At 40.5% G+C, this 15,430-nt stretch overlaps 1 protein-coding gene across 4 annotated transcripts in view; it reads left to right on the top strand.

The window, feature by feature from the left end:
- Tesk2 (testis associated actin remodelling kinase 2) overlaps nt 1-15,430 on the top strand; it is an 89,840-nt gene that overhangs the window by 33,511 nt on the left and 40,899 nt on the right. For all 4 annotated transcript variants that reach the window (XM_027402577.2, XM_027402576.2, XM_027402575.2 and 1 more), the window contains exon 3: nt 9,799-9,920. In XM_027402577.2, the coding sequence (XP_027258378.1) occupies nt 9,799-9,920 (122 nt within the window). The remainder of the gene's footprint in view (nt 1-9,798; nt 9,921-15,430) is intronic.

The raw sequence follows: 15,430 nt of genomic DNA, 5'->3' as shown, positions 1-15,430 counted from the left end.
TAGACAGAACACTATATACATAATAAATAAATGAAACCTTAAAAAAAAAAACAAAAAAAACAAAAAAACAAGAGTTGGTTTTCCTGTCTGCTATATGGGCTACAGGGATCAAATTCAAGTGGTCAGACTTGATAGAAGTACCTTTTTCTGATGAGCCATCAGGCCTGTGATGGTTAATCTTTATAGTCAACTTTACAGGGTTTAGACTCAGTTGGAAATATAACCCTCTGAGTGTATGTGAGATATTTCCTGAATGATTTAGCTGAGGAGGGAAGCTTTACTTTGAAATGTGGGCAGCACCATCCCATGGGCTGAATAAAAAGGGAACGTGAACTCAGCCAGAACATGCCTCCATCTCCACCTCCTGACTGCAGATGCTCTAGGACCAGCTAGCTGCCTTCTTGCACATAGTGTTGCCACCATGATGGACTGTATTCTTGAACTATTAGACAAAAAATAAATTCCTCCTCCCTAAAATTGCTTCTTGTTAGGTATTTGGCCTTAGCAACAAGGTGAATAGCTCATAGGATTGAAGCTACATTGCAGGGATTTTCAAAAGAGAATAAGAGGAAAAAGAACATACCTCCTCATTTGTACCTTATTACTTTGGTGGCTTATGCCTGCAATCCCAGTACTTGGGAAGTAGAAGGGTCAGGGTTCAATGTTTAAGGCCCTCCTCAATTGCATTGCATGTCTGGGAAAAAAAATAAAAGATGGTTATGGGAAGATGGCTTTGTTAGTAAAGTGCCTGCCGTGCAATCATGAGGACCTGAGTTTGGATCCCCAGCATCAATGTAAAAAGCTGGGTGTGGTTGCACATGTCCCTAATTTTAGTACTTGGAAGGTGGAGATGCACTGATCCCTGGAATCTTTCTAGCTAGCCAGCCGAGCCATTAGTGTGCTTCAGGCCTGGGGCAGGGTGGGATCCTATCTTAAAATATAAGATAGACTGAAGAAGATACCTGAAATGAACCTCTTGCCTCCACATTTGTATGTATGTACTCATGAAAATGTACATATACATACAAGTGATTTAATCATTGAAAAGCCAGAGAGGAAGAAGATGGTAACAGTCTATTGTTTATTAGAGTTCTGAACCTTAGAAATGGTCTTGTTATATACTGGCTAGTCAGTCTCTCTCTCTTTCTCTGTGTGTGTGTGTGTGTGTGTGTGTGTGTGTGTGTGTCTGTGTCTGTGTCTGTGTCTGTGTCTGTGTGTTGTCAACTTGGTACAAGCTAGAGTCATTTGGGAAGAAGGAACTTCAATTGAGAAAATGCTTCATCAGATTGGTATTTAGGAAAGTCTGTGGGGTATTTTCTTCTTTAATGACTGGTGTGTGATGTCCTAGCCCACTGGGTATGCCTCCCCTAGCCAGGTGTTCTGAGTTTTATACAAAAGCAGGGTGAGTGGGCCAGGAGGAGTAGCCAGTAAGCAATATTCCTCCATGGCTTCTACTTCAGTTCCTACCTCCAGGTTTCTGCTTGAGTTCCTGCCCTGACTTCCTATTGTGATGGACTACAGCTGTAAGCTGAAATAAACCTTACTCCCTGTGGTGATTTGAGCCAGAATGGCCTCCATAGGCTCATATATTTGAATGCTTTGTCAACAGTTAGTGAAACTGTTTGCGAAATATTAGGAGGTGTGGCCTTGTCGAGGAGTGTCACTGGGACTAGGCTTTGAGGTTTCAAAAGGCCACACCATGCCAGGCCCAGGCCCAGGCCCAGTCTCAGTCTCTTCTCTCTTTCCATCTCTCTCTCCCTCTCCATGAAGATCAGGTGTAAAGCAAAGGTCTCAGCTACTGCCCCAGCACCATGCCTGTCTGCTTTGTGCCATCATGATCATGGACTAAGCAAGCCCCTAGTTAAATGCTTTGTTATGTAAGAGTTGCCTTGGTTTTGGTATCTCTCCACAGCAATAGAATGCCAATGAAGGTACTCTCCAAGTTGCTTTTGGTCATGGTCTTTATCACAGCAAAAGAGTTGATTTTTGTCTTAGTAGTTCCAGAGACTATTATGGTTGGGAGGCATGGAAGCAAGCAGCAAGCATGGCGGCAGGATCAGAAAGCTAAGTGCTCACATTTTCAACCACAAACCTGAAGCAGAGAGGGCAAACCTCAAATGACAGAAGGCTTTAAACTCACAGTTATGTAACTCCTAAACTCCCCCAAACAGCACTATAGACTGTAAACCAAGTGCTGAAATATTTGAATCTATGGACAATATTTATTCTCTTTCAAACCCCAGCAGAAGGATAGGCAAGGACCAGAGGTAATAAATATTTTACTTAAATGTTTTTTGTTTTCCTGTCTCTTTTTAGATTCACTTATTGTGTATGAATATTTTGCCTACATGTATGATTGTGTACCACATGCATACCTGTTGTCTGAGGGAGTCAAATCTCCTGGAACTGGAGTTTTTGTTGATCAGAGTCATTGGACATTACTTTTATTTTAATCTTTGTTTTTACTAATACTTCTCTTCCCCCAAAATTAGGTTTTGGTTTGTTGAATAGGTACAAAGAACTCTATGAATGCTTCATAATTCTGCTTTTGTCTTTATACTTATTTGGGGTTATTCTGTACTTTCCTAGTGTTTGAAGGTGACCTTTAACTCATTTTGTTGTTGCTGTTCTTTTTGAGAAAGGGTTTCATTTAGCCCAGGCTGGCCTCTAAATCCTGGAAATTCTTATCTTCCTGCTTCCTCCTCCTCAGTCCTGGGATTATGGACATGCACTGCCACACTGTGTGTGTGTATTTGGTGTGTAGAAGGCAAAGGTCATCGGTAGGTGTCTTTAATTGCTCTCAATCTGGGGTGATTGACTGATTTACAAGCCTTAGAAATCGTCCTGTCTCATTCTCCTCTGCTCTTGGATTTCAGGTCCTCAGTTCTTGTTCAGCAAGTGCCTTACTGACTGAGCCATCTTGCTAGTTTTCCATTTTTGTTTTGTTTTCTTAGTGTGATTATGAGATTGAACCCAAGGCCTCATGAATGCTAGACTGTTTAGATTTAAGAAGAAAACCAGCCTTGGGCTATAGTTTAGTACTTACCTAGTCTGCAGAAGACTCTGGGTTTGAGTCTCAACATCACACAAACCTGTTGTAATTCTGTTACTTGCACTTGTGAACTGGAGCCAAGAGGGTCAAGAGTCAATTGCCAGTCTCCACTATAAAAGAAGTTTGAAGTTGATATTAATCCCAAAGATGCAAGGAGAAAAGACCACCAACTAAAATCATCGTGGCCAAATTAATTAAAGCAAGCTTGTGTGAGTGTGTGTGTGTGTGTGTGTGTGTGTGTGTGTGTGTGTGTGTGTGTGTGTGTGTACATGGCTGCCTCTCCCTAAGGCGGGATTCCAGAGGTCAGCATTGGATGTGAGGAAGACAAAGTTTTTATAGCTCAGGGGTAGGGGATTTGTAAATGAGGGATTTGGTGAGCAGGGTTACAGGAGCAGAACATAAGCATAACAAGTTAGTCATAATGACCTCCTGAAACAAAGGCATGATTGCAGGTGGTCCTAACAAGGTAGTCATAGCAATACATAGTCATAACAACCTTTTGAAACAAAGGTAAAGTTGTAAGATGGTTATAATAACTTTTTGAAACAAAGGCATGGTAGCCATCTCCTGGACCAGGCAGTGCAGAACCATTTGTAGTTAAGGTTACAGGTGGGACACAGTCCAATCCTCAAGAAACAGAGGTTTAGTCATAAACAGGAATGAACCTCGTTTTGTCTTTACTATTAAAAATGGCTTAGCTGGGCAGTCTCAGCACTTAGAGGAAGAGGCAGGCAGATTTCTGAGTTTGAGGCCTGATCTGCAGAGCGAGTTCCAGGACAGCCAGGCTACACTGAAAAACCCAAACAAACAAAAATCATGGCTTTTAACCGTAAGATGGAGGCAGACTGGTTCATCACTAACCAGGACTACAGGAGAATCTATCTCAGAACAACAAACCGGACAAAATCCACTCCATGCTAGGAGCAAAACAGTAGAGCAGAGATGCTAGTGGCATTAAAATAAAAATACAACAGAAGACTAGATTCATTTGTATGTGATAAGAGAAGGTGTAATTTGCCAAAATAAAATTCCAGTGATAAATGAGAGTAAAGTGGAACTTGCTGTATCTAGCTTTATCTGAGTGTCTGTGAGTGTCATTTAATCCTGAGTGTCTCATTATGGAGAAAATGTTGAGTAAGTGTATTGATGACTTGCATTATAGGAAGCCAAAACCACACTTTGTGCTTGTATCTGATGCTCTGATAGGAAAGACTAAATAAATTACCCTGGATATAAAGCTCCCCACAGAGTCTGACACAGGTGTGCCATCCTGGGCTTCATCTGCCAAGAACTGCCTTGCCTTTGGTAACTAGATGCTCTGAATTGTGCATCAACTTGGAACCACACTCTGAAAGAAGAAAAAGTGATTCCGTTCCTTGAAACCAGAATGTGGGGCTGTGAGAATATAGTCAGTGGTTGAGTGCCTTGCAAGTTTGAGACCCTAACTTCAATTCCCAGGACAGAAAAAAAATTTAGTATATGTTAAAACCATTCAAGGTAGATAGATTCCTTTGCATAAAAGAAATTTAGATCATGGGGCTGCAGAGATGGCTCAGCAGTTAGGAGCACTGACTTATTCTTCCAGAGGTCCTGAGTTCAATTCCCAGCAACCACATGGTGGCTCATAGCCATCTGTAATAAGATCTGCTGCCCTCTTCTGGCCTGCAAGGACACATGCAGACACTGTATATGTAACAAATATTAAAATGTAAAAAAAGAGAAAATCAGATCAAATGGATCTTATTTTTTCATTTACATGAATGGCTGGCAAGGCACTTGAGTATTAGAGAGCACATGGATGATGCTTGTGCAGTACCATCCTGTACTTGGTAATATGTCTTTGGTCAAGCATCTCTGGCCAGCAGCACTCCTCAGTCCCGATCATTTTTCTAACCAGAACACTCCTGAAAACTTCGAGCACACCTCCCAAATGAGTTGTTATAATCTTTGGAAAATTACTGCTTTGGACTCTCACTTTGTTTGATATTAATGTTGCTATACCAGCACACTGTGTATTTATTGTACACTCATTGTGACTTCTTGACTGGAAGTCCAAGCAGCCTATTTATTTTGATTTTCTGAGACAGAGTCTGTATATTTAGCTCTTGCTATCCTGGAACTTGCTGTGTAGATCTGACTGGACTCAAACTCAGAGATCTATGAATTTGTGCAACACAACACCCAGCATTATCTATTATTATTAATTTCTTTCAGAAAACAAACTATACTCCCCCCTTTTTTGGGGGGGTGGTTTTCCAGACAGGGTTTCTCTGTGGCTTTGGAGGCTGTCCTGAAAGTAGCTTTTGTAGACCAGGCTGGTCTCAAACTCACAGAGATCCACCTGCCTCTGCCTCCCAAGTGCTGGGACTAAAAGTGTGTGCCACCACCGCCTGGCTACTCCTCCCCCCCCCTTTTTTAACAGGGTTTCTCTGTGTAACTACCTTGGCTATCCTAGAACTCACTCTGTAGAACAGGCTAGCCTTGAATTCACAGAGATCTGCTTGCCTTTGCCTCCGAAATGCTGGGATTAAAGGTGTTCGCCGCTATGCCTGGCTTCAAATGAACCATTCCAGCAACTAACTTTTGGGTGTGTAGTCAACAACTAATAAATGCTAATTTAAATTTAAGTTAATTTTTCATATGCCGTTAACAGATGAACTGTTGCCTCCTCCCCATTTGTAATCTCTTATGCCCTTGTCAAACTCAAGGCCTGAGCTTGCTTAGCATGCAGCTCTACCACTGAGTAATACTCCTGGCTCAAAGCTTAAATAGTTTTCTATATACATTGTTTTTAAATATGATTAAAATGTCAGCATAAGCACATAGTATTCAAAAACATTACAGTTGAACTAAAGTTTCTCTTTTACTAACTGTTCTGTTTTCAGCATAATTTGCTTGTGTGTGGGTATGCACTCTGTCCATATGTGGTGCATATGTGGAAGTCAGAGGACAATTCAAGAAAGTCATTTCTCTCCTTCCACCATGAGGGTCCAAAGTAATAAACTCTTGACGTCAGCTTGGCACCAAGTGCCTTTACCTGTTGAGCCATCTCAGCAGCACTTTATTTGCTTTATTTGCTTGTCAATGAGTTCAAGGTTGTCCTGGTATACAAAGTGAGTTTCTGGACAGCCAGAACTGATACATAGAGAAACCCTGCCTTAAAAACCCCAAAGGAAAAAAAAAAGATTTTGACAATATTCGGTTGGTTGTTGGTTGTGTAGCCATCACCAGTATCTAATTTTAGATTAATTTTTTATTTTTATTTTAAAATTATTTATTTTATATCATGGCTAGTTTCTCCTCCCTCCTCTCCTCCTATTCCCCCCTCCCCAGATTAGATTAATTTAAATAGTGTCCATGTCTTCTGCTTCTCCCTTTCCCCCAGACCCAAGCAATCACTAACCTACTTGCTATTGAAATAAATGAGAACTTTATAACGTAGAAAGAACACAAGATACTTGGTGACATACCCTTATAATCATTTAGGAGGCAGAGGAAGGAGAATCTCTGTGAGTTTGAGGCCTTGCTAGTCTTCACAGGTGTTCTAGGCCAGCCAGGGCTAAATAGACCATGTCTAAAAGAAATCAGCCAAGCATATGGATTAGTATTTCACAGGCATATAGGAAGTGTGTATGTATCCTTTAACTGTTGTTGCCATTGAGGCTGCAAGTACAGTTTAAGTTAGAATACTTGCTAAAGTATAAAAAGCCCTGGTTTTGCTCCCTGATGCTGTAAGAAAATGAATAAATAAAAAAGTAAATAGGCCTGAGGAGATGGCTCATCAGATAAAGGCAATTGCTGCCAAGCCAGATGAACAGAGTTTCATCTTCAGGGGCCACTTGGTAAAAGGAGAGAAATGACTTCTGAAAGTGGTCCTCTGGCTTACACACACACACACACACACACACACACACACACACACACACACACACACACACACACACTCACACTCTAACTTAAAAAAATGTAAGATAAATTAAAGCCAGGCATGGTAACACACATTAAAATTTATAGCACCAACCTTTGAGAGGCTGAAATAAGATCAGTTGAACCCACATATTCAAGTACCAGCTTGGGCTGGATGTGATGGTACATGTCTTATGCCAGGGAGGCAGGTAGGAGGAGAATAGGTCACCCTGAATTCCAGGATAGCCAGGGCTATGGAGTAAAAGTGTCTTAATTGGGGGTTGGCTGAGCAATGGTATTCAAGCCAGGCAGTGGTGGTTTACACTATTTCAAAATAAAACAAAATCCTCCCCCCGCCAAAAAAAGGAGGAGGAAGACAAATTGCTTATCCCTGAATGTGCCGGGTGTTGGTGGTACATGCCTTTAGTCCCAGCACTCGGGAGGCAGAGGCAGGCAGATCTCTGTGAGTTCGAGACCAGCCTGGTCTACAAGAGCTAGTTCCAGGACAGTCTCCAAAGCCACAGAGAAACCCTGTCTCGAAAAACAAGACAAAACAAAAAAGCAAAAATCTCAAGTGACAGAGTTCAGATGGGAAGGGAAAGGTGACAGTAGATGGAGAGCCCACTAAAACACAGGTGTTTTTCTGTAAGTAGTGCTGGAAAAATACTGTCAGTGAGATCTTTGTATATAAAAATCTCCTTTAACTTATCCATGCAGGATCTAGAAAGGAAAGCCACTTCTCTGTCATCAACCACGGGATACATGACAGCAGTATCATTGATGCACTGAGAAGAGAGTTGGCTTCCAAATCTCTAGGAGGATCTAGATGAGGCGAGAGCCTGCCAGCGTTTTGCCTCTGTTTTTCTGACTATGACTTCTGTAGCTTTCCAGCTTTTCTCTTCTGCTGTGGCCACTGCACACCACTCTTGCTTTAAGTACAGGATAAACTGCACTGTCCTGTATTAATGGATAAATAAAACTGTTAGAGTTATTGGTATTCAATTGAGCCTTTAGAGGGTGAAGACAAGCGGATGTAAAGTAATACTCCTGAAGTTCACAGAATGACAATAGCTTTGCATTGCAAGTACCTGCTCTACCAGTTCTGGAATTAAAATTTAAAATTTACATTTATTGATGGTGTATGTGTGTACAACTTGTGGGAATATTTGCTTTTCTTCCTCTATGTGGGTCCTGGAAATGGAATTCAGATCATCAAGTTTGACATTAAGCATCTTTACCTGCTGAGCCACTACATTGGCCCAATATTTATTTATTCTTTTAAAAAGTATTTTATTTTAAACTGTGTGCATCTGTGTCTGTGAGTAGGTATGTACATGAGAGTGTAGGTGCTCATGGAGGCCAGAGGCCTCAGATTCCCTCGGATGGCTGTGAGTCACCCCCGCATATAACCTGGGAACTGAACTCTGCCTTCCTACTATTGGAACTAAAGGCATGTACCACCACTCTTAGACTAGTGTGACAGTTTTTAAAATAAAACCTGTGAAGTGTATGCTTGGAAATGAGGAAATGATTTCCATGAATAAATTGAAATGAATTGAAATTCTTTAGTGGGCATCTGCTCCTAGAAATAGACTTTCCATTGTGTGTATGGATAATATTGTGAGTGGTATGAACCCTATTTACTGTATCCAACTTTAGTGTTTACATTATTGTCATGTGTTCTGGGTTGTATTACTACAATATATACTCTAATAGATTCACTGACCTCTTTCTATGTTTAAATTCTCTCTCTGACCCCCACCTTTATGTGTATGCATTTATGTGCCTGTGTTCAATGCACTAGGATTCAGTGGCTTTGTGCATGATGAGTGCAATAGTCTACCTTTGAGCCATACCCAGCCCTGGTTTTTTCCCCCTTAGAGATACGTTTTTATGGTGCTTATAGTGTGAACTGAAAGTATGCCATTTTCATGCATTATAAAGTGTCTTATAAAGACAGTTTTATAGCTCATTGTTATGTAAGGGTTACTCATATTTCTACCCTCCCCACACACATAAAAATCTACAGAAGGGACTGTTTCCTTTTAGTATCCTAACTTACCAATGTTGGCTGTAAGGAAGTAGCCTAAAAAATGTCCTCGTTATCCAGGCGTGGTGGCTCCTGCCTATAATCCAAGCACTTGAAGGGTGAGTCAGTTAGGCAAGCTACAGAGTAAGTTCCCTGCCATTCAGAGTTACATAGCAGGTCTCTGCCTAATCACATCCTTGCTGGGTGTGGTGGCACGTGTCTATAATCCCACCCAGAGCTGGAGTCAGGAGGGTAAGGTGTTTAGTTCCTCCTCAGCTACATAGGAAATTTGGAGCCAACTTGGTCTGTGCCCCAACTCTCCCCTGTGCCCCCAAAACTTGAAAATAAAAACAAACAAAAGATATGATTAATATTGTATTTTAGCCAGCTCAGGGTGGAACAATTTTGTTCTTGGATAAAATAAATTTATCTTCATTAGTGGAGTGAGATAAATGTAATTTCTTTTTCTTTTTTTTAATTATTTAACTTTATTTTATGTGCATTGGTGTAACGGTGTCAGATCCCCGAAACTAGAGTTATAGACAGCAGCAGGCTGCCATGTGGGTGCTGGGAATTGAACCCGGGTCCTCTGGAAAAGGGGTCAGTGCCCTTAGTCACTGAGCCATCTCTCCAGGCCCGAGACAAGATCTTACTGAGTAGGTCAGGCTGGCCATTTATTCACATTCCTAGCATCCAAAGTACAATATTTTTTTATCTAAACTGTACTAAAACATCCTGTTATGTTCTATATATGGAGACTCTGATACCATATATAGCTGCTGCCTTTGACATTCTTACTCCAAATTTCTAGGTGAGACACAGAGCTTCTGGTCAGGTGATGGCTCTCAAGATGAACACGCTGAGCAGTAACCGAGCAAACCTGCTGAAAGAGATGCAGCTCATGAATAGACTCTCCCATCCCAACATCCTCAGGTAATGGATTTTTCATCTCCCCAAGATCAGTAAGAGACATATTTGGAAGCTTGCTACAGTAGTACTTATCTTGAGGAATCCATCTTGCTGGGGTTTAGCTAGCCTCTAGGTCTTTTTTCCCCCATTACAACTTAATTTCCTATAATTAACAAGTATTTAATAAGGCAACTTCCTCTCTCAAGTTGCTTTATTCTCACTAGAACATTAGTACTAGCTCATTAGAATAATTGTTTCCTACTGTGATTAGTAATTTGTCTGGTCTTTATGTGGTTATTTAATTTTCTTAATTGCTTTATGAAGAATTGTGATTAAATCAACCAATAAAAATAACAGCAAAATTATGGCATAAAACTATCCACCCTAAACCATGATTACTCACTTTAGGAGACATAGTTTACTGTTGAGAATTGCTTTTTCATATGAAAGGCTTGGAGAGCAAGATGACTCAGTGGGTAAATGTGCCTGACCCACACCTGATGACCTAAGTTTGGCCCTTGGGTCCCACATGGCAGAGGGAGAAAATACAGTATCAGCTCTACTTTTGGCTAGACTTTCATTGACCTCTTTCTATGCTTAACATGTAGTTCTTTCTGGCTCTTTCCTCTCCTTCTCCACACACACATACACGCATGTATGGAATAAATATAATTAATTTTTTTAAAAGATTATTTTTTACTGGCTGGAAGTAGCTCAGCAATTAAGAACACTGGCTGGCCGGGTGTTGGTGGTGCACACCTTTAATCCCAGCACTCGGGAGGCAGAGGCAGGCGGGTCTCTGTGAGTTCGAGGCCAGCCTGGTCTCCAGAGCGAGTGCCAGGATAGGCTCCAAAGCTACATAGAGAAACCCTGTCTCGAAAAACCAAAAAAAAAAAAAAAAAAAGAACACTGGCTGTTCTTGCAGAGGATAGGAATTCCATTCCCAGCACCCATATGGTGGTTCACAGCTATTAGTAAACTCCAGTTCCAGAGAATCCAACACCCTTCTCTGGCCTCCATAGGTACTAGGCATATATGTGATCCAAATGTATATAGTATACACAGACAAAATACTTATACACCTGAAATAAAAATAAATAAAATCTTTTTTAAGGCTTAATATCTTTTTTAGTAATCAATATCTGACTATATTTCACTTTAATTATTTTTCACTTTAATTATTATTAGTGAGGTAAGTGTATTTCCAAATGAAATTGTACAAGGCAATATATATTATAATTTAATATATATTTAACTAGGAATTATGTATAAGATGCTTATAATGTCAGAAGTGCTCAGGCTGGCCTCAAAATCCTATTGACCGTCAAGATCTGGAGTTATAAATGTGTGTCACCAAAAACAGCTTATCTAAGAACCCCCCCACACACACACACACAGACAACACACACTTGATAGGGTCTCTGTAGAGTGGGCTGGCCTTGAACTCATTACATAGCTGAAATTGACCTTGAACTCCTGATCCTGATGTTTTACTACCCAAGTGCTAGAATCATGGGCACCTGGCTGAGTATGAGTCTTTTGCCTGCAGGTATGTATGCCAGTAAGTCTGAAGAACTTGTGGAACTGGAGTTACAGTATGAGCTTAGAATTGAACCCAGATTCTCTTCAAAAGCAGCCAGTGCTCTTAATCACTGAGCACTCTCTTTAGCCCCTAGTTTAAGGGTTTTAAAGAAAGGCTGTGCTGAGCTGGAAGTGGTGGTGCACACCTTTAATCCCAGCAGAGGCAGAGACAGAGGTAGAGGCAGGTGGATTTCTTGAGTTCTAAGACACCCTGTTCTACACAGTTCCTGCATAGTGAAACCTTGGCTTCAAAAACAAAATTAAACAGAAAGAAACTTCCTGTGAAAGAAGGGAAGGAAGGAAGAAAATGACTGAGTTAGTGATTTGGAAAGTCTATGTGGCAAAGAAGGCCGTGGGAGACCTACTGGAGGGCAGGTATGTGATCCTCTGGCATACCTTGTTCCTCTGCTGCCAGAGCTACTGCTTGCCCAGCAGGAGAGGGTGAGCTGAGCTATTGGAGTTTCTTTGTTTTTTTTTTTTTTTTTTTTTTTTTTTTTTTTTTTTTTGCTTGTTTGTTTTTTGTTGTTTTTTTTTCTCTTTTTGACCCTAACCTCCTTGCTACAGTTTTTCCTTTTATCATCTTCCCCACAAAGATTTCCATTTAGAAGGAGAAGAATAGCAGGATGTAGTGGCACACACTTATAATTCCAGCAATGGATAGGTAAAGAAATGAAAATGAGTGGTCTGGGTAAGGCGTTGGGTGGCCAGTATATAAATTTTGTTTGTATGTATATTTTTATGTATAGGTATAGATAAGATTGGTGAGTTTTAATATCAGTTGTTCTAAGTTATCAGTTAAATAAACAATGAAGTACTTTGTTGAACTTAGAGGAATTGATAGTTTGGGCTTCTTGTGAATAGAGTTGTTTATGCCAGGAAGTCTTGTGCTCAGGATCTGTAACCCAATTCCACATCCTGCTAATTTCCATTCCCCAATGGCGTTTCTGAGGACCTGGCCAGGATTTGTTCTCATGTCTCTTTGTTATTCTTCATGCTATGAGGAATTTAATATTTCTTTTAGAATCCTCATACACATTCTACCACTTAATTGAAAAAAAAATTTTTTTTTCATGACAGGTTTCTCTGTGAGGCCCTGGCTGTCCTGGAACTTACTCTGTTGACCAGGCTGGCCTCAATCTCAGAGATCCACCTGCCTCTGCCTCCCAAGTGCTGGGATCAAAGATGTGCACCACCATCACCCAGCTATACCACTTACTTTTTTCTTTTTATTAAGTTTGATTACTATTGTGTATTTATATGATGTATGTAGTGGGGGGTTGGTGTGCGTGCTATATTTCATGTATGGAGATCAGAGGAAACTGTAGAAACAGTTTTCTCCGTTGATGTTTACATGGGTTCTAGAGATTGAACTCCGGTCATCAGGCTCATGCAGTAAGTGCCTTTACCCCATTGGGCCATCTTGCTTGCTGGTGTATCTTTTTTGTTTTGTTTTGTTTTGTTTGTTGTTGTTTTTTGTTTTGTTTTTATAGACAGGTCTTATGTAGCGTAGTCTGGGAGCTAACCAAGCAGTAGAAGATATCCTTGAACTTCTGATCCTTCTGCTTCCACCTCCCAAGTACTGAGATTATAAGCATGTACCCTCATTCTTAGTTTTATGCAGTACTGGGCATAGAATCCTGGGTTTCATGCATGCTATGTCAACTAATCTATATCCCATGCCTTCTTTTTTAAATTTACATTTATTAATTTTACATATGATGTATATGTGTATGCCCATGTGACATGCACTGTGTGGAGGTCACAGGACATCTTACAGAGTTGGCTGTCTCCTTTCACCATGAAGGTTGCAGTGATTAATCTCAGGTCTTAGTCTTTGTTGCAAACACCCTTACCTGCTAAGCTATCTTGCTGCACCCCACCTCTGTTTTTGAGACAGAATCTTGATATGTAGAGAGGCTAGCCTGAGTTCTTCAGTTACAGGCAAGATCTCCCCATACTCAGCCTGATCTACTACTAGTTTTTTGTTGTTCTGTTTTTGGTACTGTTAATTGAAAGTAGGGCCTCACTCAAGTATTATGTCCCCAGGCCTGACTACTAATGTTTGTTCAGAGTTTCTTCAGCTCAATCTGGGCATGGTAATATAAATGCCTGTCTGTATTCAAAATAGAGGCAGAATGATCAGGAGTACAAGTTCAGCTTCCAAGCAAAGTAAAATTGTTTTTGTTATAATGGAGAATGTGATTTCCATTTACCAAGTATTTACTTGGAGCTACTTAGGTCAGCTGTGAATAGATTATCTAGCATTGAGTACAAAGGAAACAGGAACCTATTTTCTCCCAGTCCTTTTAGGAAGCAAACTGTGCATGTAAGAAATACATCGGAGCAGCGGTAATGGTGCACGCCTTTAATTCCCGCACTCAGGAGACAAAGGCAGGAGAATCTCTATGAATTCAAGGCCAGCCTGGTCTACAGAGCAAGTTCTAGAACAGCTAGGGCTAGCTACACAGAGAAAACCTGTCTCGAAAGAACAAAAACAACAAAAAAGAAAAGAAATAGATGGGGCTGAAGTGTAGCTCAATGGTAGAATGCTTGCCTAGTGTGAATGGACTAAGGGTTCAATCACTAGAAGAGAGAAAGAAGGGGTCAGGGTGGGGGAAAGACTAGGAAAGATTAGTATCAGCTGGCGCCTTGAGGTTTGTTGTTAAAATAGCCATCTTTCCAGTTAGCTAACCTGAAAAACCCTTGTCATCTTTAGTATTCCTTTGTTCCTTGAAGACATGTGTATCTGTTCCTTTTGTTGTACTTCAACCTTCTTCACTTTTACCTAGAGTGAACTTATTTTTCCTCTTTGTACTGTTTTTACTCTTCTGATATAGCTCCTAATTGAACAGCTTCCCCACTCTTCCTTTTCTTGTGCTGGGGATGGAATGTAGAACCTCTTGTTATGTCCCCTTAAAGAGTTTTCAATATTGATTTTAGATGTGGAAGAGAAATCCCTTAGACAAATCTGATGTTTTTTCCTGATTTATCTTCTGTACTTCATTCTTTCTAAAACACAGCTGAAACATCCTAACTGTTATTTAGGGCATATTATCCAATCTCTGTGCTTTGGTTTCATTGTGAAAGGAAGGATTGGAAAACATATCAGCAGTATTAGGTGTAGTGAGATACAGGTAGCGCTGACCACATCCAAACAAGAAACAGCGCTACATAGTTCAGTACTTATCCCTAGCATAGCCATGGACTTTGGGAGCCCATTCCACATAGAGGAATACTCTCTGAGCCAAGACACACGGGGGTGGGGTGGGGTGGGCCTAGGCTCTATCCCAAAGGATATGATAGACTCTGATGACCCCCCTATGGAAGGCCTCACCCTCCTTGGAGAGCAGAAAGGATATGTGATAGGTAGGGTTTTAGTTAGGGGGAGTGGTAGAGGAGGAGGGGAGGGAGAGGGAACTGGGATTGACATGTAAAACAATCTTGTTTCTAATTCAAATTTTTAAAAAAATGGGAAAAATAAAGTAACAAATTAGATGGAAAAAAAAGAAACAGTGCTACAGGTGCAGGTGGGGTAGCTGTCTCACTACAATTAAATTATCTAAATTAAATATTAACTCTTAAATGGTGAGGTTTGAAAATGTATTGAATTAGAGTGTGTATGTGTGTCTGCATAGGTGCACATGTCTGTGCATGTGTTCCAAGGTGATTTAAAGAAGATCTCTCAGATTTTATCATTGTAATCCTAGTATCAAGGTGAAATACCTAGTATCAAGGTATTCAGTGTGGTTCGACAAAATAGAGGTCTATTGTTTTCATATACATATATTTGACCATCTATAAGTATGTAAAGAATAGAAGGTGTTAATGTGCTGTTACAACAATCCAGACAGACCTGATAGTAATAGCTGAGACCATGTGATAACAGTGGACATAGTAGTAGTTTTATAACGTTGGTACTTTGAAATAAGGACTAAGATTTCGAAACAAATTTG

Source organism: Cricetulus griseus, chromosome 2 (genome assembly GCF_003668045.3).
Source record: "Cricetulus griseus strain 17A/GY chromosome 2, alternate assembly CriGri-PICRH-1.0, whole genome shotgun sequence".
NCBI classification, from domain to species: domain Eukaryota; kingdom Metazoa; phylum Chordata; class Mammalia; order Rodentia; family Cricetidae; genus Cricetulus; species Cricetulus griseus.
The sequence above is the reverse complement of the archived record's forward strand: the minus strand, read 5'-3'. Positions and strand labels throughout refer to the sequence as shown.